General features: G+C 42.7%; 1 protein-coding gene across 10 annotated transcripts in view; it reads left to right on the forward strand.

The window, feature by feature from the left end:
• The first annotated feature begins 13058 nt into the window (after positions 1-13058).
• Positions 13059-21096, forward strand: part of magi2a (membrane associated guanylate kinase, WW and PDZ domain containing 2a) — a 201103-nt gene continuing 193065 nt past the window's right edge. For 7 of the 10 annotated variants that reach the window (XM_020616772.1, XM_020616773.1, XM_020616774.1 and 4 more), the window contains exon 1: positions 13061-13600. In XM_020616772.1, coding sequence (XP_020472428.1) covers positions 13300-13600 — 301 coding nt within the window. In that variant the 5' untranslated portion in view covers positions 13061-13299. Of the gene's footprint in view, positions 13601-21096 lie in introns of all 10 variants that reach the window. The other 3 variants (XM_020616782.1, XM_020616784.1, XM_020616783.1) reach the window with 1 other exon arrangement.

Here is a 21096-nt window from a genome sequence, read left to right on the forward strand (position 1 = left end):
TGCAATTAAGACATGGCACTTCATAACTCCTCTATATCTCTCGCTCGCTCGCTCGCTCACTCACTCACTCACTCACTCACTCACTCACTCACACACACACACACACACACACACACACCTACTTGTTTTACCTACTTTGTGTGGAATATTTTCACATCTCAATAAAGTTCGGCATACTTTCAACTAGAAAAGCCATTCAGGTATCAAAATGTTCAGCTCTTCAAGGACATTCCTACTTGTATTTATTGCATCTCATCCTTCAGATTATTCAACAAAAAACTTCAGCCATTTCTTCTCATCCTTCAGCTGTTTCAGCTATTATTTCAGGCATTTGTGGGACGTTCTTTCAGCATATCAGCATCCACACGCATTTACAAGAGGAAATGCATTTCTCTAGTTTGGAATCTAGTTTCTGACCCTGATGTATGTGGGCTTTTCACAGTTGTTTTCTGAAAACAGCTGCCTACTGGGGCTTCAAAAGACTCTTGTGAAGAAGGTGAGAATGAACCAAAATAATGAAGCTGCTACAAACAAATGAGCTACTTTAAAAAAGCTTCACAGAGCTGAGGGTAACAGAGTGGGCAGTGGTAATCACTACAAGTGAACCCTTTCACCCATGAGCTGTAACGTGATCCATTGTTAATATGAAAACAATGAACATAGCCACTCAAAGTATTTCCAGCCTTTGACACAAAGTAGCAGGAGTAGCTGTAGCATTGGTATTCACAGAAGTAAACATAACGGTAGCAGTACAGACGAGATTAAATTAGATGTCCGGTGTACAAAGAGCAAACAATGCATTCATGCATTTATTGTAAATACTCACATTAGGCCTAAGAACAACATTTGCACAGAAATTAGCTCCTCTTCTCTTGATCCACATGTGGGAGCATCAGCAACAGATAGAAGGTGATACAGTAAATAACAGCACAGGTGCCACAGCTGCTCGTGAGGCAGCACTAACAAGACATGTCAGTTACAACAGGAGCAGTCACTGTTTATAAGGACTTTGAGGAGAACTTCTCGGTCCCGTCCCAGTTGTCCTCTTCTCAATTTATGGAGGTGAAGCTGGAAAAACAAACTGACAGTCTTACCGTACACATCCCCCTTACCTGTCACCCCGAATGATGCCGTCTCCATAGTGAGCTCACTGGTAAACACAAAGTGCATGTCAGTAGCCAGATGGAGAGGCTATCTGCTTAACTGAATAAGAGAGGATACAGTCGGCCAGCACAGGAGAAGCCCATTTTAGGAGGACAATGGCAACGGGGTAATGAGGATCCTCAGAGGAGCTTTAGTGGCTCTGTCTTCACCACCGTCATCCTCGTCCAATGTGCCACCTCCAGAGCTTCACTTCAGTCCCACTGGTGTCACAGGAAGTCACCTCAGACCTACTGCAAGGTCCTGTTTTCTTTGCTTGTCTGTCCCAACAGTTCCTTAGTGGCCACATTTTTGTTTTAAGTTTTCATTCCTTCCTACCTAGCAGGGAAAGTTGCTCTTATGTGTCCTCGCCCTGAGCAGAATTACAATTCAGTTGGCACTTGAGGCTCAGGCAAGACGAGGCTATAGCTCATCCTGTCTGAATGCTGATGGCAGAGTTTAGCCTTGAATGAAAACGCAGAAGTCCAACTCTGTCGAATGCTCAAATAATCTGAAAGCTATAACAACCTTCCATTCAGGTCGTATGTAAATTGAAATATACTTTTAATGCGCTTTATAAAAGTCAGACATCTGTCTCACTCCATTTCCTGTCTGCACCAGTTCCTAAACTCATATAACATAATTTGTTTTACATACAGCACCAGCATAAACAAATCACATCTTCAGCTTTGGGGCTTTATTCCTAAATATACTGGAGCCTGCGCCTCCTTTGAACACTTCAGTCCTTCCTCCACCTGCACCAAGAAAACACCACAGCTCTGCGAGAGCAGGTCTGCCTGTGCTTTATTGATGGAAGGACCCTCTGACCTTGCCATTACTTGTGATAAATATATCAAGATGGAAATCTTGTCAACTCCTGCATTTATGATCCATAGTTATTTTTTTAGTTACTTTAATTGCCTTTCATGAATATTTCCCTCAGACTTGTTGATTCATACAGGGTAATGGTGGTTAGCAGCAGTAGGCGGATATGATAGGCGGATGATGTATACTTCTACCGGCAGCCTGCAGGCAGCTCCTCTGTTCTGAATGACTGATGGTTTGGGCTGAAGGCGAGTGGACTGCTAAATCTTCGTTGCTGTTGCAGAACCAATCATTCCTCTTTCCTGCACTGGGGAGCATATATCATGCAGCTAGCATTGACAAGGCTGCAGCTGTATGAAGTTGGAGGTTAGGGGGTCTCACTGGCATGGCCGGGATAGCTGCAACAACCCCAGTCCCACTCCACCTACTAAACAGCAACAGTCTGCCAACCTTGAACAATGATTACACCTGTCACTTGGGCAAGTGGTCAAGTTGAGGGTTAGGGCTGGATTACCTTTCACACTGCATTCCTAACTGTGTCTGGAGGAGACCACACTGGCAGGCAGTGGTAGACAACTGCAGGCCTCCGGGCTCTATAGAGTGCCACACTAATTAATTATAGGTTTTTGTTGTTGCCTTAAAGGGAAATGGAAACAAATTAACTACATCTATATTTTTACCAAGTGGCAACTTCCGACGCTGAGAAATGAAGCCAGTGCAGAAATGTTAAACCCTACAGTTTCTCAAATGGCCACTTAAGGCCGGCTCTAGAAGGGAGTCAATCTCCATAGACTCCCATGTTAAAGTGGCCAACTTTACAGCCGAAACAATATGTTTACAGCCTGGTACAACAAACGGTTTTGGTCTCTATAGGCTATTTCCCCTTCCAGCTGTGTGTGTGTGGGTGGGGTGGCCTTTTGCCCCCTTTAAGGTAAACTTTAAGGTTTCTTTCTGTTTTAAAACTGTTCATTTATCATTTACAGACAGAACCACTATAACTGTGAATGAGTTTAGAGTTTCTTTCTACACACATTTAACAATATACAAATGTATATTGAGCATCGAAAACCAGGTAATTTTATCTTTTGAAAGTTTTTTTTAATAAATCAAATGGAACTTTAAAGACAATTTTTAATTCTTTGGTGTGAAAGTAGAAGGTGGACCAAAAAAAGGATTTAAGAACAGGCTTACATGATGAGTGACGATACGCAGGAGTGTAAAACACATGCCCATCCTCTAGTCCTGCCATACAGATGCTTTTTCTCTTTAGTTTATGCACTGAGTACAACTCATCACTGAAAACTCCTTCAGTTCTTCCAGTGGCTCTGTCAGAACTCCACCGAGCAGGTTAGGATGCTTCACATGAACAGTCACACACAGGAGAAGATGAGGTTTGTGCTACAGAAACCTCTCTGAATCCGTCGGCATGGAGAGGGAGCCGCTGTGAAGATGCACCATCCTCGCCCCTCTGTACTTCTGTGTCTGCCCTGAGGGAAAGAAAACCAGTCTGCACTCTACAGCAGGGGTCACTGTTGATCTGAAGCATTCATTTAAGTTAGCATGTATCCACCTCTCTCTCTCCCCATCTCTTTATGTGCTCTTCACTGTCAGGGAAAATTTAGCATGACAGAGGTAGAACAATAACTTGATTTAATATCTAGGTCATATAAAACCTTCTAATCTTAGCAAAGAGAATATTTATTGACTGGAGGTGAGTGACTTGCAGTGTAGGTGGCTCTTAACGGAGAGATTGTGGATGAATATTTAAGGTGTAGGCTGCATCTACATGACAGAGGAGGTACGTAGCGCAGAGTGCAGTGTGCTAGTTGTCAAATAGTCCCAATTGCTTGAGGGAGAATGGGAGCAAAGTGGTGAATAAAAATGAGACGCATGGTTAATGTGGCAGGTTTGGAAAGGATGCGGTTTGGAGTTTTGTAGTTCAGTGTGATTAGTCGAAAGGGGATGTGGGGGCTTTAGTTGATGTCAGGAGCGAAAATTCTTATTTTTGTAGAGAACATAACCTTTAAGTGAGTTCATGACCTGGCAGCAAAATCTGCCTCAGCTCCAGGCCTTTTTCACACACATTTTGACATGTTGTAGTAGGAAAAGCACTGGTGTAAAATTCATAATGGCTGAAGAGCTGCTTCAGTTTTAGCATCCAGGTGTGGTGCATGCTGGCTCATTGTCACCCTGCCATGGCTTGCTGGCATTTTAACACAATGAGGCTGTCAGTAGTAATATCAGTGCTTTTCTTACTGTGAAAAAATGTGCTGGTTTCTGATGCAATGCCTGCTGTTTCAATGAATATCTTGTCTCATTAACTATCACCACAGCTTTCAGCCACAAGTCATGGCCTTCATCAGTGATTGGAGTTTGCAAACTGGTGGAACAAAGACTAATTTTTGCGTCCAGGCATTAATTAATGTGCAGTGCATGAAGCAATCAATAGCTTGCTTCTGTGTATTTAGCTCATCTCACGTGGGTCACCATCTCACCATGCTACGGTGATGTGCAGGTGTACTCCAGGACCCTGTGACATCACTGCTGGGTGTGGTTGTAGGTGCAGCAGAGCACACTCCTCACCACACCAAAACACACCCACCGGTTATACTGCTCTTCACAGGCTTTGGTTCCACCCACATCTTTCGAACCTCAATCAATCATAAACTTTATTGCCAAGTATGTTAAAATACAAGGAACCATCTATTTATAAATATGTACATACATGCAAGTTAACAGTTATTGCACTGTGGTGTTTGCTGTATACATAGAAACGTGGATTAACTGTTCCACAGAGTGATAGCCCAGGGGAGGAAACTGTCCTTGTGTCCCTGTGTCTGGTTCTTTTGCCATACAGTGACCTGTAGTTCCGTCCAAAGGGGAGGAGGGGTCTGCAGAAATCTTCTCCACCCCTCTTCTGACCCATGAGGTGTACAGGCTGGCACCAATGATCTTTTCTGCAGTCCTGACTGTTCACTGGAGTCTCTTCTTGCCCTGTTTGGTTGCTGAGCCAAACCAGGCAGTGATGGAAGAGCAGAGAACAGACTCAGTGATTCCTTTGTAGAACTGTATCAGCAGCTCCTGGGGCAGGTTGAACTTCCTGAGCTGACACAGGAAGTACATCCTCTGCTGTGCCTTCTTGGTGATGGTGCTGATGTTGGACAACCTGCTGAGTATGGTGAGGGTGGGGTGGGGTTGGGCGGACTCCTCCTCAAGGCCACTGTCATCCCCACTGTTTTGGAGCAAGGTGGGGTTGGGCGGACTCCTCCTCCACTGTCATCCCCACTGTTTTGGAGCATGTTCAGCTCCAGGTTGTTGTGACCACGTCACAGGACCAGCTGATTAACTTCACATCTATAGGCCAACTCATGATTGTCTTAGATGAGGCCAATGACTGTTGTCATCTGCAAACTTCAGGATCTTTACAGAGGGGTCCCCTAAGGTGCAGTCGTTGGTGTAGAGGGAGAACAGCAGCAGAGGAGAGCACACATCCCTGGGGGGGCGCCTCTGCTGGATGTGGTTTTCCCCAGCCTCACCTGCTGCTTCCTGTCTGTCAGAAAGCAGGTGATTACTGACAGGTGGGGACAGACACAGTGAGCTGGGTCAGTTTAGAGTGGACGTCATCTGGGATGATGGTGTTGAACGCCAAGTATGTCCATTAAGAGTAACTGTGCATAGGTCCCCTTGGTATGAAGTTTTGGTAGAAACAAGCAACATCAGCAAAACTGGTCAGAGCATTGACTGGGAGAGTGTCAGTAGGCAGCCAGAGGAAAATGAGGACATTCCCATCTGAACCCAAAAACCATCATATCGCCTCATATATGACCATCTGAAAAGCGGAACCATCTCCATGGCAGCTGGGTAAGCTCCACAAGCTGGAAAATTTACAGTAAGTGGACTAAATGTATTTTTGTCAAACCATTTCCTATGGTTCACTTTTAATGATTAGGCCAATTTTACTTTAAATGACTACGTAAATTTCTAATAAAAGCCTTTGTAGCCATCTTTGAAACCCAAATTTTCCTGTTTTTGGCACATACACTTAAATGACATATCTATAAAAACACACTCCATTTGTCAGATGAGGAGCCACGATGCTGCTGAGTCCTAGTCGTCCCTCATCAATCAGATGACCATTTATTCATTTTCTGTGACAGTGATGTAACAGTTACTCCTCACTAAATGAGAAGAGAGGGTCTTAAGGAGCCGCTGATCAATGAGGGCCTTTAGACAGAGCTTTGTGAGCAGAATACCAAGAAGGCCGCTGGGAGAAGCTTGCCCAGGGTCACCCAGTCATTCAGCAGCAGACCGAAGCTTAGAGACTCTATTAGCTGGAGGAGAAGAGATCAGTCTTTAAACACAAACTCCTTCACTCTGCACAAACAGGGACTAGTGAGGGCAAAGGGACGCTAGCTTGTATAGTTGCAAGGTCTGCATGTTAATTAGAAGGATAGTGAAAGCCCTGCTAACCTCTGCAACCTCGCTGGGTTGGTATTTTCTACACATTAAGATCAACTCAGCTCTCTTAATCCCCTTTCCTTCACAGAAGTGCCAGCCTGTGTTGCTGGTGTCCCTGGATGCAGGAGGTACCTGCCCTCTCAGCCTGCTGCATGAACTTTGGATGCCCCCTCTGTCTCTGCACTTGTAAGGGTAAGTTTAGGTCTCAAACCATGCTACTCTGTTGTTTGCATGGTGGAATAAAAATGCTGCTGATTGCCTGACTTAAATTTGGGTTTGTCCTAGGCTGAAACACCCACAGTCAAGTGTGTCTGTTGAAGAAGAGTCGCATATACAGTGCTGTCACCAAAAGTAAAGTGGGTATGAGTTGAAAAATGTGTTTTTATATTTTGATTTTACTTTTGTTATATCACCCTTTGCCTTTAAAATAGCACCCACTGTCCTTGGCACACTTGGGCCCAGTTTTTTAAACATCTTTCCTTGTGTGTATTTATGCTGCTTCTGTCGCTTCAGGTAATCCCAGACAAATTACAAAATACACCTGGCATACTGTACAATCCCTGAAGCTCTGAGCTGGGTTTGTTTCAAAAAACATGGTTTCATTTAACTTTTGTGGTTTACAGTTGTATAGGATACAGAATATTTTCTCAAAACTGTGATCTACTGACCATTAGTGATGGTTTTTATTTCATTGTTAAGTATTTATGTACAAAGAACCAGCTATTTTCTAATCCTGTTGTTAATCTTTTGCACTGATGAAACAAATTCATGGTTATCTAAGCTGTACAAGCATCTCAACTGGGAGTCATGTAATATTGTCTATGGGGAAAAATGAGCAGGACTTCAGGGGACTCCTCTCACATCTCAACCCTGTTGGTCTGATTTTGAAATTATTGCTCTAAATCATAAAACAAAGATTCTTCTATGTTAGCTCAGAGTAGTCAGGGGATATCTGCAAAGAGACAAGGGAAAAGAGAGTGCTGGTACTTTCTGTCATATGCGAGAAAACAGATAAAATGAATAACCACCCAGTCCTGTAGCTTGTGCTGTATATCTTCCAAGGTGCCTGACAGAATTACAGGCAGCTTAGAACTGTTTATCTTCACAGTATGGCACAGACATTACTATTCATCCTAATTCACTTAGAGTTCTTTAGATGCCTGTAGGGCATTCGATCAAACCATTTGTGAAAAGATTTTTCATGAAGTGCGCGTGAGGGGAGTGCGTACTAGTCAGAGTCTAGAAAGCAGCCTAGACTGAGGGGTACTCCATTCACACCAGTGAGGCAGGGTGGACTGTCCTTATTTAGTTGGCTTTGTTATTATGTTGAATGAAAGTATTTATTTCACAGATCCAGCAAACAGACTGCTGCCAACACGTCAGTGACCAGATGATGGTTTTTTAAATACAGCAATGAACTTGTGTTTTAGATAAAATGGAGAAAGAATCATATTTAAAACATTATACTGTGTATGTGCAACAGTGAGGTCATCTTATGTCCCGCTCATATATTACAGGTACTGTACATATAAAAAAAACTAGCATGCAGAGACTAGCGTTCGCTTACACCGATGCCGTGAAGATGTTACTGTCTGTGCCGAGGTTTTACAATGCTAGTCATATGTCTGACAGAATAAATGTGTTAGGCAGCAGTGAGGAACCTTACTGGATAAGGTAGAGAGCAGAATAACTAACAGTCAGATAAATCCAACCAGAGCTGCAAATGTTGTGATGATTCTAACGCAAAAAATGTTGTTTTTAAAGGACCCATGGCCTTAATTAACTAATCAAATGTTTTATTTAATACACCTATATAATTTAAGTTGCATTTAAGTACCTAAGGATGTACAAATCCCTATATTGGCAGCTGTTTATCTACACAGACAACAGTCTCTTTGTAAATATGTAATGAAATATGTGTGTGCTTTTATTGAGCACTGGAAACAAACACCTTGAGCAGCATAGAGTCAGATACAACATATGTCTGCTTTGGAAGAACATCGATTCAAAGCTTCTTTATCACCAGTCATCCACCAACATACAGTTAAATCTGCTATTAAACAAATTCTCCACATTCATGATAAGATATAGGTGCTTTTTTTTTCTACAAATATAATATTCTGAAAATATTGCACAAAATCTCTAACTCTAGTTTGAAGACCTGCATGTTGATTGCATGGCAAAAGTAGCACTGCTCCCCCTCTGATGGATGATGGACCTTGTGGAGACAGATCAGTGGACGTGATGGTGTGAATGTAACTTCCCCCCGTGAGAGGAAGGTTGAGCCAGTCTTTGCAGAAGCGAGCAGTGGGACTCTTTGTGCACTTTGAGGGAGTTAAAAGCTCTCAACATGGGAAAACATACTTATCTGTACGAGTTGATAGGGTGGAGGAATAGAGGAGCTGGGGAGGATGAGGTGGTGATGTTGTTGGAGAGACTAGGATTTGTGAAGTGGCACTTCCTTGAAAGGCAGACGACTCCAGAATCCTGCCTAGTGTGAAAGCCAGAGAGGTAATGAATTAGCAATTGGATGGCGGAGTAGAGAGGAGACGGTCATAACAGCGATCACAACTCAATGTAACACACTGTAATAATCATACAAATGCAATCAAATCAAACTCGGTAGATAGAAGCCCTGAATTTCACCTCAAGATTCTTTAATTAACTGCTAGCTTTATTAGGTGCATACAGAGTGGTCAGAGAGCAGTGGGGCAAGGGGGGGTCTGCAGTGGAGTTGTACAGGGAGCACAGCTTTTACTGGACCCTTAGAAGCTTTCTGTTGCATTTTGAGGCACGGCTCTTCACACTGTAGAAACATTCTTAGACAGTACACAAGCCACTGTGGTTCTATCTATCCGATGGAATTGGAGTGAGACAAACTGACAGCTTGGAATGAACACCTTCTGTTCAGTCATTCAACCCTGTATTATGTACAACCAAACAAGCAATCAAATAGCAACAGCAGCTCTTGTGGAACTGAAATGTGTGTGTTTGCCCAAACAAAGTGGACAATAACTTTCCTTTTTCACTGGAAGTAGATGCCATCATCAGGCAGTTCTGCTTTATAGCCAACCGGCTTTATTAATCCTGCAATGAGGCCTGTCATAACCATTACATCTTGTAGCAGAGCAGTGTGGCAATCCCAAGGGAAGCATCACTGGCTGAGTCACTGAGCTCCCATCTGCTCATGGAGATGTGACTGATGGCTGAACAGAGTGATTTCCTGCTGTATGAATGTGCAGAAAGGAACGGAAGCTGCCGTATGTGTTTTGAAAGTGTTGTCCTCCAAACATGCACTTTGTTTCGTAGTCCTAAAATGCAGTCTCATCAACTCCACACTCATGGTCTCACTGTGCCAGGCCTGAGCCCACCCAACAAATCTCACACGCTTGTGTCCCACACTGTTTTTCCAGTTCTTTCATTTTCTGAGCTGCTGATGTTCTCTTCTCCTCCCCAGCACTTATTCTGCCATGCACAGAGAATTCCTCTTCTTGTTCAAACACAGCCTCCAGAATTCCTCCCCTTGTTAAAATACTCCCCTCCTCTTTCTTTTTTAAATTTCACTCTGCGGAGCTCCCACCTCTGGAATGCACGGGCACCTCTCCAGATCCTGCAGAGGAGAAAAGGATGCATTGTTTTTTGTGTTGTTGTCATCACAGCTCAAGGACAGCAAAAATGTTTTGAGGAGAAATTGACTGCAACATGGTGAAGCTGTTCCTCACCCTACAACTCAGTCTCTTTGATATCTGCCTTGTTCTGCCTTTGTTTTAAAATGCATTCAGTAAAATCTGCCCAGTAGAGTGAGAGGTGCATCTGGTCACAAGCTGGGCCGTATCACCGAGGACACTGACGTCCCTGGTGTTTTTCTGGGAGTGCGGGCGATTCTACATTCTGTAATAAAAGACACAGATCTATACATGGGGGTTATTTGACAGGCTGATTTCAGTGTTTTAAGTAGATTTAGTGTAGAGTAATTATACTCTAAATATGGGGCTGTATGTTTATAGGTTTTTTGCCTAGAGTTAGATTATAAATACGAAACCTGTTGCTTTAAATTTGACAGCACTAGGGTTATTGGCTGAGCTGGGAAGTAAAGTACAAACACTTTGTCGCTTTACTTAAGATTTTTCAGGTATCTGTACTTTATTTGAGTATTTACTGTATTTTTCTGATCAATTTTTACTTATACTCCCTACATTTTAACACATCTGTACCTTCTACTCCTTACATTTTCAAATCAGGCTTGTTACTTTTAGTTTTAATATAACTGAGGGGAATTATTGATTTATATTTAGCATTTGCTGCAAAATGTGCACACTGCTGCACTGGGTGACGTGTCTCTTCATTATAAGCGCCCTGCTGTATTTACAGTTCGCTAGCTTCTGGCACAGTTGAGTCTTGCTTTACTTCAGATGCTGTAAAAACCTATGGTAATTTTTAACATATACGCTGGTCTTTTGTTTTGTGATGAAGAAACACCCAGTCGCCCAGTGTTTCACTAATGTGTTTTTAATTGTTTTTGAACAACAACAGAGGTCTATGGCACAGATGGATGAGTTAATCCAGGTTGGAGACTGACAGACATTAACCATGAGTAGAGGCAGTTCACTGTTAGTCTTAGTTTCTCTATAGGGACTGTAGTATAGAAATTGACTGGGCTTATCCTTTAAGGCTTAATTATCCTAAAATCTGTTCTCGTGAGTTGATGCAAATTAATTTAGGTATTTTTTTAGTTTATATGAATTGAATTTTAGAAATACATGACTATGATGTGAGGCTCAGTTTTGCTATGCACATGAAAAGCTGGTAAAAATGTCCTGTGAAGGGCTACTTTTTTTTTTTTTACACAGGTATCTGTACTACTACATTCTACCAATGTGTGTACTTTTGCCATCTCTGGTTATTGGTGCTTATTTTATATCTTACTTTGGATTACATAGAAATATTTCAACTCCCTTTTCAACTAAAAATATAAAGCTACTTCTAAATAACACATACTTTAAATATACTTTACAAGATGTCTCTGTGTGCATTTTTTTTTGCTTGTTATGAGAAAAAAGTGATTTTAAGGATGAAAAGGGATCAACTTGACAGGTAACTCTGCAACATAGAATAGCTATTATTATATAGCTATACAAACATGGCAGTAAAGCAGCAAACTATCATTACTGAAAATGAGCTCAGTGCCACAGTGAGAAGAGATTAAAAGAGGCTTTGTCACAAAGTGGACTGGAAGTTTTAAAGCTGTCAAACCAATGAAGGAAAAACCCACAGCCTGCATTTATTTGAAGATGAATTGTATTCATTCAGTTCTCTGTTTGCTTTATGTCTCTTTCCACTAGTTTGAGATGAACACAAGGGAATTTTTGCATGACAAATCTCTACACCTAGCTGTCCGAGTCGGTCTCGTACAGTAAATGCTGTTGGAAGGAACAAAATATGCTCATGAAATCTGAATAATATTAATGAGGAGAAATGCTCAGGTGTGAAATACTTGCTGCCCTTGAGGGTGTTTTGTAAAAAACGCTTTGTTCACCAAAGACCCTGAGGGTGTTCAAGCGAGTAAACTCTTTGGCTGTCAAGTTCACACAAGGATTAAAAAAAAGTTTTTTCTAGCAGCTAGGTGTTTGAATCACATGACCTTTGTTCAACTAGAAATAAACTGCAGTTTATGCAACTCCTCTTTCGATGGGGAAGGAAATGACATAAGGGCTGGATAAGGACTGGATAAGAGCAGTCAGTTGTTTCACCTTTCTGAAGCATATGCTGTACTATACTGTAGTCCACAGCTCCTCTACAAACCTTAGCCTAACATTTGAAGGATCTGTGGTGTTATCACTGCTGCTCTGCTGCCATGCTTGTAAAAACACTGCCTCCCTCTCTCTCTCTCTCTCTCTCTCTCTCTCTCTCCCTCTCCCCTCATTGCTTTTTCCATGGAAAGCTGGATTTGGGAAAAGCCTTGCCTTTCTCCTCCTCCTCCAGCCTTCACATCCGGGTCAATCGGGTTGGTCGGAGCTGGATGCTGCTTTCAAGAGCCGCTCGTAAAGTTGTAAGCTTCGAAGTTTTGAAATTGTTAAAAAAAAAAAAAATCCTTGATGCTTCTGAACAAATCTGGCACTTAAGATAGTTGTGCAGTCTTATTTTGGAAAATACGTAGCACAGGATAAGTGTAAGGTGCAGTAAATGTTTAAAAGTAATTATATTCTCAATTTGTATTGGTTTGATTGCTTCTGGCTCATTTAGGCTATAGGACAGGACAAACGCACTTTAAAGTGATTCACGTTTATATGTGCACTCAGGCATAGGTCCATTCTGATGGGGCTACCTCTTAATTTTTTAGCTTTATTAAACTGTTATAGGCCATCATAAATTATTGTGATTGCTAGTTGTTGAATGGCTGACTGACATGGACATGACTAAATTATGGCATTAAGTATGCTTATGTCAAAAATATTCAGTATGCAAAGACTAATGAGTTGCACAAGGACATAAGAATGCTACTAATAAAGTGGAGGCCTATCTAATCTCCACTATGGATACAAATTTTACTTAAAAAAACAAAAACAATGTCGGCCCCAAATATAGGAATGATCCTTTATTGTAGTGTACTATTTCATTACATCGCATTGCAGAATTGTGATTGTCGACCTTAGAGACAGTCAGTGAAGGCATCACAAGTTGAGCTTCTCTCAGTTATTGCAAAGGCAGGCTGATGATCCAGCTGCTGTGCGTGAGCGTGTGCGCTGACATGGATACAAACTGGCGCTGACTGTTGAAACTGGACACACTACATTGTTGCGGTGGCACTAGGTGACTTCAGTGAGCGACAAAACTTATTCTACGGCCGCACTCATGTGATTTGCTCTTGTTTGAGCCATGTCCAAGAGCCTGAAGAAGAGGAAGAACCACTGGACCAACAAAGTCCATGAGAGTGTCCTTTGCAGGAACGAGGAGGGGGAGCTGGGATTGGAGTTGAAGGGCGGCGCAGAGAATGGACAGTTCCCGGTTATCGGCGAGCTTCTCCCGGGCGGAGCGGCCTGCCAGAGCGGCAAACTCTGCCAGGATGAACTCCTGCTGGAAGTCAATGATACCCCGGTGGCTGGGCTCACCACCAGGGACGTCCATGCTGTGGTCAAACACAGCAAAGACCCCGTGCGCCTCAAGTGTGTCAGGCAAGGTGAGCTTTCAGAGCTTTCACCAACTTTACCGCAGTCATAGTTTTATTTGTTTAGTTATTTCCCGGACATGTTTGAAAACCGTTAGGTTGACACGCTGCTGTGTTGTGACAGCAGTACTGTTATTTCCCAAAGTGAAAGTCGATGCTTGAAGCAAACCATGTGAAGAAATGTCACTTTTTGGGATGTTTTCTGTTGTTCCAAGTCTTCTTTACTCGGACGTTGATATTCTGTGCACATTCGTTGTTGAAAAACGGTGTTTAAGGCATGTTTTGGTTGTTTTGGTAGAGTCCTGTTGCTGTGTGTGCGCACTGGTGTAGTCAGGCTTTTAAGGGGGTGTGTTACATTTGAGGCCGTCAGAAAATACACCTTCCAGTGTTGCACATAAATCTATTGCATGACGTGTTCCAGCCTTATAGATAACTAATAAAAACACTTAAAATATCACTTTAATACTTGTAAATGTCAGGCAGTCCCCGTAGATTACATCACAGAATATTCAGTGGCCAGTGGTGGAAGAAGTTTTCAGATCATTTACTGAAGTAACAGTACCAGTACTGCAGTGTTAAAGTACTCTCTTACAAGTAAAATCCTGCATTCAAAGTGTTTCTTTAGTGAAAGACTTCACATTAACATATTCTTGACGTACTAGAAGTAGTCATTATGCATTTATTAAGAATATCCGTGCATTATTGCGCACAATGTTTAATATTTATTATCCAATTTGTGCAACACTGACCTGCCGAATTGGATTTGGCAAGGATATTGTATAAATATTAGAAAAATCCACAAGCCTCTATTTCAACATTATAGTGGTGTCTTTGAAATAAAAAATACCATAAAGAGTGATAAGGTCACTGTTAGCTCACGATTGAATGTACAGACACAGCACAAGTCCCCTCGGGAATATTATTAGGGGGTTTTTGAGCAGGAAGTGCAGCGGATTGCTTAAGTGAGTGCTGTGTTGTTGTTTTTTTGGAGCCCCATGAAGCAAACACTGTGTTGCCCAATGACTTCAGAGTTGTTGGAGAACTATCTGAATTGGAACATGTGCAGCACCCAGAACACCCATGTAGACTCCCATGTTTATAAGGAGCACAAGTTGTGTACCAACTACAAACTGTAGCTAATGCTTGATGACTTTGTGCCCTGGATGTGAAGCACTTTCATCCCGGATGCACTCTTCTGTCCGCTTGTGTCTCCGATTGTGGGTGTCTTGCACTGGGAGCTGAGAGGAGGCTCTGTGGGCTTTCGTTTCAGCGGTAAAAAAAAAATCAGCAAAACCCAGTAAGAGGCTTTGGATCAAAGTCTTAGCCTGCGTGTTTGTATGTGTGTGTGGGATTCAGCATCACACCAGGGATTTATTCAAAAGGCAGCCAAGCTTATATCAAACTAATGTGTTTCTTTTTTTCATGTAATATTTATGCTGCAGTCATTGCTGAAGTAACTGATATTCTCCCATCGCTCTGCTCGTGTTTACTCGATTGGTTGTTTACAGTGTTGTTGTTGTTGTTGTACAGTTGTTTATGATAAGATGTGTGTGTGTGTGTGTATATATATATTATGAATATTATAGAGCATCTTTTGCAGCATCCTCACTGCAGTGTGTTCAGTAACAAATATTTGTATCTTCTGGGCAAAGGCACATTGAAATCCTACAATCTGTTTCAGTAGACTCCTTATTGAAGTACTACAGCACAGGAGTATCACAGCCTGCATAATGGTGCATGCTCACTTACCCTGCTGTAATGTACTGTAGCCTCATAATTAAACCCCAAGCTCCTTCCTTCTGGAAGAATCAGTCAAAGCGTCATGTAGTGGCTGTGACTCAGTGCTTCCTGTGATTCTTTACAATAAAAGCCATTTACTAAGTGTTAAGTCTGAAATTCCTTTTTAACTTATTTTAGCAGCGGAGCTCTTTTTGTGCTTGATGTTGTTTTCCCAGTTGGTTATTTAGATGCTCAGCAAATGACTCAGGCAGGGTTCCTTAGATTTAAATAAACACTGGTTGTTGTTAGCGCTGCTGGAGTGTACGACTTGTAAGCAGGGAAAGCACCCAGTACTGGGTGCACTTGAAAAATTACTGCATTTGCAAAGAGAAATATAATTGATGAGATGAATAATGACAGGGGAGTAGTTTTTAAATTCTGTTTATGTACATCAATGGTGCACTTGAGATTAGGTGAAGGTTGGGGTCAGACTCTGCTGTAAACAAAACCTCCACTCGCAGCAAGCAGCTGCTTGGTATGAGCCTTCAAACAAGACCACAAATTTATTCCCCTTTGTTGACATTGTGCTCATTGAAAAACAATAGGAATCTGAGCTGTCCTTTTGAGTAACCTCCATTATATCCTTTAAAGACAAGAGCGACTTCAAATAGACAAACTGCCAATAATAAAACTTTTAACCTCCTTGGATGTTTCACTCTTTCTTCTCCTTGAACCCCCAGTCAAGGAACAGGGCCACTGATCAGTTTACATGCACGGTCAGTCTCCAAAGGTTGTTTATGGCCTTTTTGAATAATACATCAAGTTGTCTTTTGCAGTCGTCTGCTCCTTCAGTAATGTCACGGCTCTAAAATGCTGTCCCTTTCTTTCCTGAGCTCATGTCTGGATTCCTAGCTTTTTTTTTTCTCTCTTGCGGTTATTATGAATCACATTTAAGCACTTTATTTATCCTTTATTTGAATCCACATTGTCTTCCATAAAGTGGTTGCTAGTCTTTCTGAGGTCCACTAAACAGGGAATGAAACAAACAATAACTACATCTGGTTGATCAATAAGCCTGAACAAATGAACAAACAAAAGAATCAACAAGCCAAAAATCTGAATATTAGTAATGTGACACTAAAAATGAGTTGATACAAACTTACCGAAATGATAAGCTATCAAAATTCACACTTAACTTCTTGCCTAATTAAATGTGTGTGTGTGTGTGTGTGTGTGTGTGTGTGTGGCATCTGAAATTTTACAGCATTATCCCATTTTATGCTCACACAGTATCAGGCCTTTTATTAGTCTCTCAGGTGAAGATTAGATTAGGTTGCCACCAGCATTCGGGTTCCGCCCTGTAGGACATAATTAGGATCTCCACTCAACACTGATGGCTATAAGAGAACATAGGGCACAATTACCTTCTCGGAGACGTGGAATTCTCATCAGAGCACGAAGGGACTGAGACTACCTCCTGTGGCTACACAGGCAGCTGTAGATTTGATGCCGGTAAAGGTCAAACTTGTCATTTGTAACCCTATTATTATAGCACTGATGTACTTGCTTTATACTGTGGGTTTCATGTACATCATGGCTGCATGCTTTCACTTGCTCAGAAATTAACACTGTGCTTGTGCAGGATGCAGTTAAGCCAGTGTGAACAGTGTAACCATTAACACTGGCCGAAAGCTTTAGAGGCATTAAAAAAGCTTTTTGCTGCTGACACCTTTTTTTAATTATTGTGATCGTAACATTAACATTATAGCAGTGGTCACCAGCCACCTGAGGGGAGACTAAGTGTGGAGTTGTGGTTTGTATGAATCAAATGTGTCCATACATGTTCCAAACAGCGACGCTTGAAGGCAAAGAGAGAAGCTGGCTACAAAAGGGTAAAAAGCAAGTATATCACAAGTGTTACAAACCCATCCTCATTTCAGACCGTCTTACATTGGATAATCTGTGTGAAGAGTCAAAATTCAAACTCCACCAAAGCATCAATATAAATTAGCTTGACATCATATTCCCTGCTCATTTCCCTCCAACACACACACATACACACACTGTAATGCCCCAGCTCCATTTCCTATTTCAGTTCCAGTGAAGGATTAATGCAGCCAGGAAGCTGGAAGCTGTCAGCGCATCTCTCACTGCCGCTGTAGTGAGAAGCACTTCCTGTAGCTGTACTCTAGTGTGGCTGAGAACTGTATGCTGATTGAGCCTCGCTGAGTGGTGTTGGGCGCAAGTAAGAGCCGTATGCTGATTGAGCCTTGCTCTGAGTGGTGTTGGGCGCAAGTAAGAGCAGACATTTCCAGGTCAGCTGAACGTAATCGGTTTGCCCGCAGGGTGCCCACTTAGTGTTCACCGGTGTTGGGGAAAGTCATTACAGCAGTCTGAGCATGGTGAGCTTTAGCAAGGCAGAAATGGCAGCAGCCATGGCAGTACCCTTCTAGTTTTAAAAGGTTGTTCCCTGGCTCTGGGGGAAAGTCGGTTTGGTTCTGAGCGAAATATCTCAACCATTGGATGGAAAACCATGATTACCACGCAGACATATATTTTTCCCAGGGGATGTATCCTAGTTTCTTTGTTAATCCAGTGACTTTCTCTCAGTCATATAGTATGCAGCAATTGTTAACAAATATAAATACATTTGAATCAAAGCTAATTCCAAACCTCGGAAACAGTAGATGACCAGAAAAAATTCCACCTCAAGTTTAGTTTAGAAGTTGTTCTCAAAAATGGTGTCAATATATTTTATATATTTTGATTGTTTTATTTGCAAGCGAAGAGAAGCGTCCCTGGTAGGCTAGTGGTTAAGGCGCCGGGCTCTCGCTGCTGCAGCCCGGGTTCGAGTTAGGGTTGCGTCAGGAAGGGCATCCTGCGTAAAACACGTGCCAAATATCAGCATGCGAGTTGTCAGTGTGACGATTTGCTGTGGCAACCCCTAAATGGGAAAAGCCGAAAGTGACTTTCATTTGCAAGAGAAGAGAATCACATGGCACAAAGCTGTTTATTTGGTCACCTTATAAAAAGTGAATGCAGTAACCACACTAGTTTCTGAGGTTACGCAATGTGGAAATTATGATTTAGAGGACTATAAGTCTACATCAGTATCTTCTATAAAGTTACAATAATTCCCCAAAATATTTTAAAGACATTCTAGTAATCTTACAGTTAAATGTTCTGGAGCAAATAAGTTGGATAAAGTCATTTATTCAGCATCAGCTGAAACTGAAGGTCAGCCATATTGCACAAGAGTCCTCAACATAACAATCCATACACAGAGAAACAATTCAGAAACCACCACCACACAGGCTCAAGGGAAACCCAGTATGTTACGACATTATGAAGTCAGTGGCGTGTCCCCAAGTAATGGAATGGCTGATGTGAGTGATGATGACTTTGGACCGGTAACTGGTTTGGTGCGGGTTTAAAAAATGAGATGGGACAGTCCCTGGGAGGTTGTGTTGAGTCAGACACACACTGTTACGTGGGAGTGCGATGATTCTCAGTGCACTCAGACTCATCAGTCTTCATGTCGTGGTCCCATTGAGAGTGTTAAGTTGCACCAGCAAATGCCACACAGAAAGTGCGATACACATACAGACGCGCACGCTTAAAGACCTGCTATAGTTCTGTATGTGTGTATGTGTGTGGATGAGCACTTCCCCGGGGCCTTAGCACCACTTACCACATGCTGTCCAATCATGCTTGACAGAGGTTTAGTGGAGAGAGCTTGTTGTCATTGCCTCTGTTACACTGTCTGACTGCCAGGTTCACCTCTGGGGACAGGTAATGATAAGGCACACACAAACAAGCTCACTCACTCACATACACATATAACTGTCTTCCCCTCCTTGTCAACATCAACCATCTGTTGTGGCAAGTGGAAGCATACCAAGCACCGGGAAGTGGGAAAGCTGCAAGTGTTTTGTGTTTGTACACGTATGGTGTGTTGTATGGTAGTCTAAATGTAGATATCAGACTGTGCTGGAGTTGTGTGTTTGTGCCTCTGTGGCATTGCATTAACATCTGGATATATTAGATGTGTCTTTGTTGAAAGTAACAGGAGATTTTTTTTTTCTCATTAAACAGAAGCAGAGGTTGGAAGAAATCTTTGACCATCTCCTTTTATCTAAGTGCAATAAATGAACCGTGTCTGGGGAATAAAGAAACTCAAAATAGAAAGGAGCCTTTACCTTTTCATTAGGAATGACAGACAGTATGTGCATGCAGTATTTCTGTCACCATCTATCCCACTAAGCAGTAAATTGTAATATTCTCTTCTGGTTCGGCTGAGTTTTTCCTAGTGAATGTAAAGTGTCATTCAGGTTGCTAATGCATGTGAGTAGAGCAAGCAGCTGTCGGTTGCTTTGTTTCTAAGCTGTCCTTTTCATTACTGAATAGACCTACTGTATTGCAGCATGTCCTGCATAGCTTTGGCTCTGCTCAGAATTGGATGCTAGACTTTAGCTAGCATTTATTTTCATTAACAATTGAGCAATATTTTTGCCTTCATTTGGTTGTTTAGTGTAATCAGCAGCAACAAACAAACCTAAAAGTGTATATACAGTAGTAGTGTACATTATAAACTGCTCAAAAAATGAAGGGAACACTTTATCATCACAGTATAACACCAAGTCAGTTAAACCTCAGGGATATCAGCCTGACCATTTAGGAAACACAAGTAATTGTGTATCAGTGCTTTGGTGCAAAGGAAAGTGACAACAGGTGCAATCACAAGAAGGTTTGCTGCGTCTCCCAGCACGGTCTGAAGAGTATGGATGAGATAGCAGGAGACCAGCCGTTATGCCAGGTGAGCTGGACAGGGCCGTAGAAGGGCAGCAACCCAATAGCGGGACAAGAATTTGCTCCTTTGTGCAAAGAGGAACAGGAGGAGCACTGCAAGGTCTACAAAGTGACCTTCAGCAGCTACTGGTGTGCATGTTTCTGACCAAACTGTCACAACTCCATGAGGGTAGCATGAGGGCCCCACATCCTCTAGTACAACCTGTGCTCACAGCCCAGCATCGTGCAGCATGATTGGCCTTCACCAGAGAACACCAGAGCTGGCAGGTCTGCCACTGGCTCCCCGCTCTATTCACAGATGAGAGCAGGTTCACACCGAGCACATGTGACAGGCGTGAAAGAGTCTGGAGATGCCGTAGTGAATGTTATGCTGCCTGTAACATCACCAAGTGTGACTGGTTGGGTGGTGGGTCAGTGGTGGTCTGGGGAGGCATATCCTTGGAGGGCTGCACAGACCTCCATGTCATAGCCAACGGCACCCTGACTGTAATGAGGTACTGGGATGAAATCCTCAGAGCGACTAGCAGACCTTACACTGGTGCAGTGGGCCCGGGGTTCCTCCTGGTGCAGGACAATGCCCGGTTCCATGTGGCCAGAGTGTGTAGGCAGTTCCTGGATGATGAAGGCGTTGATGGCATTATCTGGCCCTCACGTTCCCCTGACCTAAATCCAATAGACTACCTATGGGACATTATGTATCATGCATCCGACGCCACCAAGTAGCACCCCAGACTGTCCAGGAGCTCAGTGATGCCATGATCCAGGTCTGGGAGGAGATCCCCCAGGACACTATCCGCCGACTCATCAGGAGCATGCCCAGGTGTTGTCAGCAGTGCATACAGGCACACGGAGACCATACACACTTCTGAGTCACATTATGAGGCGACATGCCAAACCTCCTCAGCCTCCTCAAGAAGGTCCAACGGTGGCTGTACTTCCTGAGGAGGCTGAGGAGGTTTGGCATGTCACCTAGGATCCTT

This window comes from Monopterus albus, unplaced genomic scaffold, assembly GCF_001952655.1.
Source record: "Monopterus albus unplaced genomic scaffold, M_albus_1.0 scaffold178.1, whole genome shotgun sequence".
Classification (NCBI taxonomy): domain Eukaryota; kingdom Metazoa; phylum Chordata; class Actinopteri; order Synbranchiformes; family Synbranchidae; genus Monopterus; species Monopterus albus.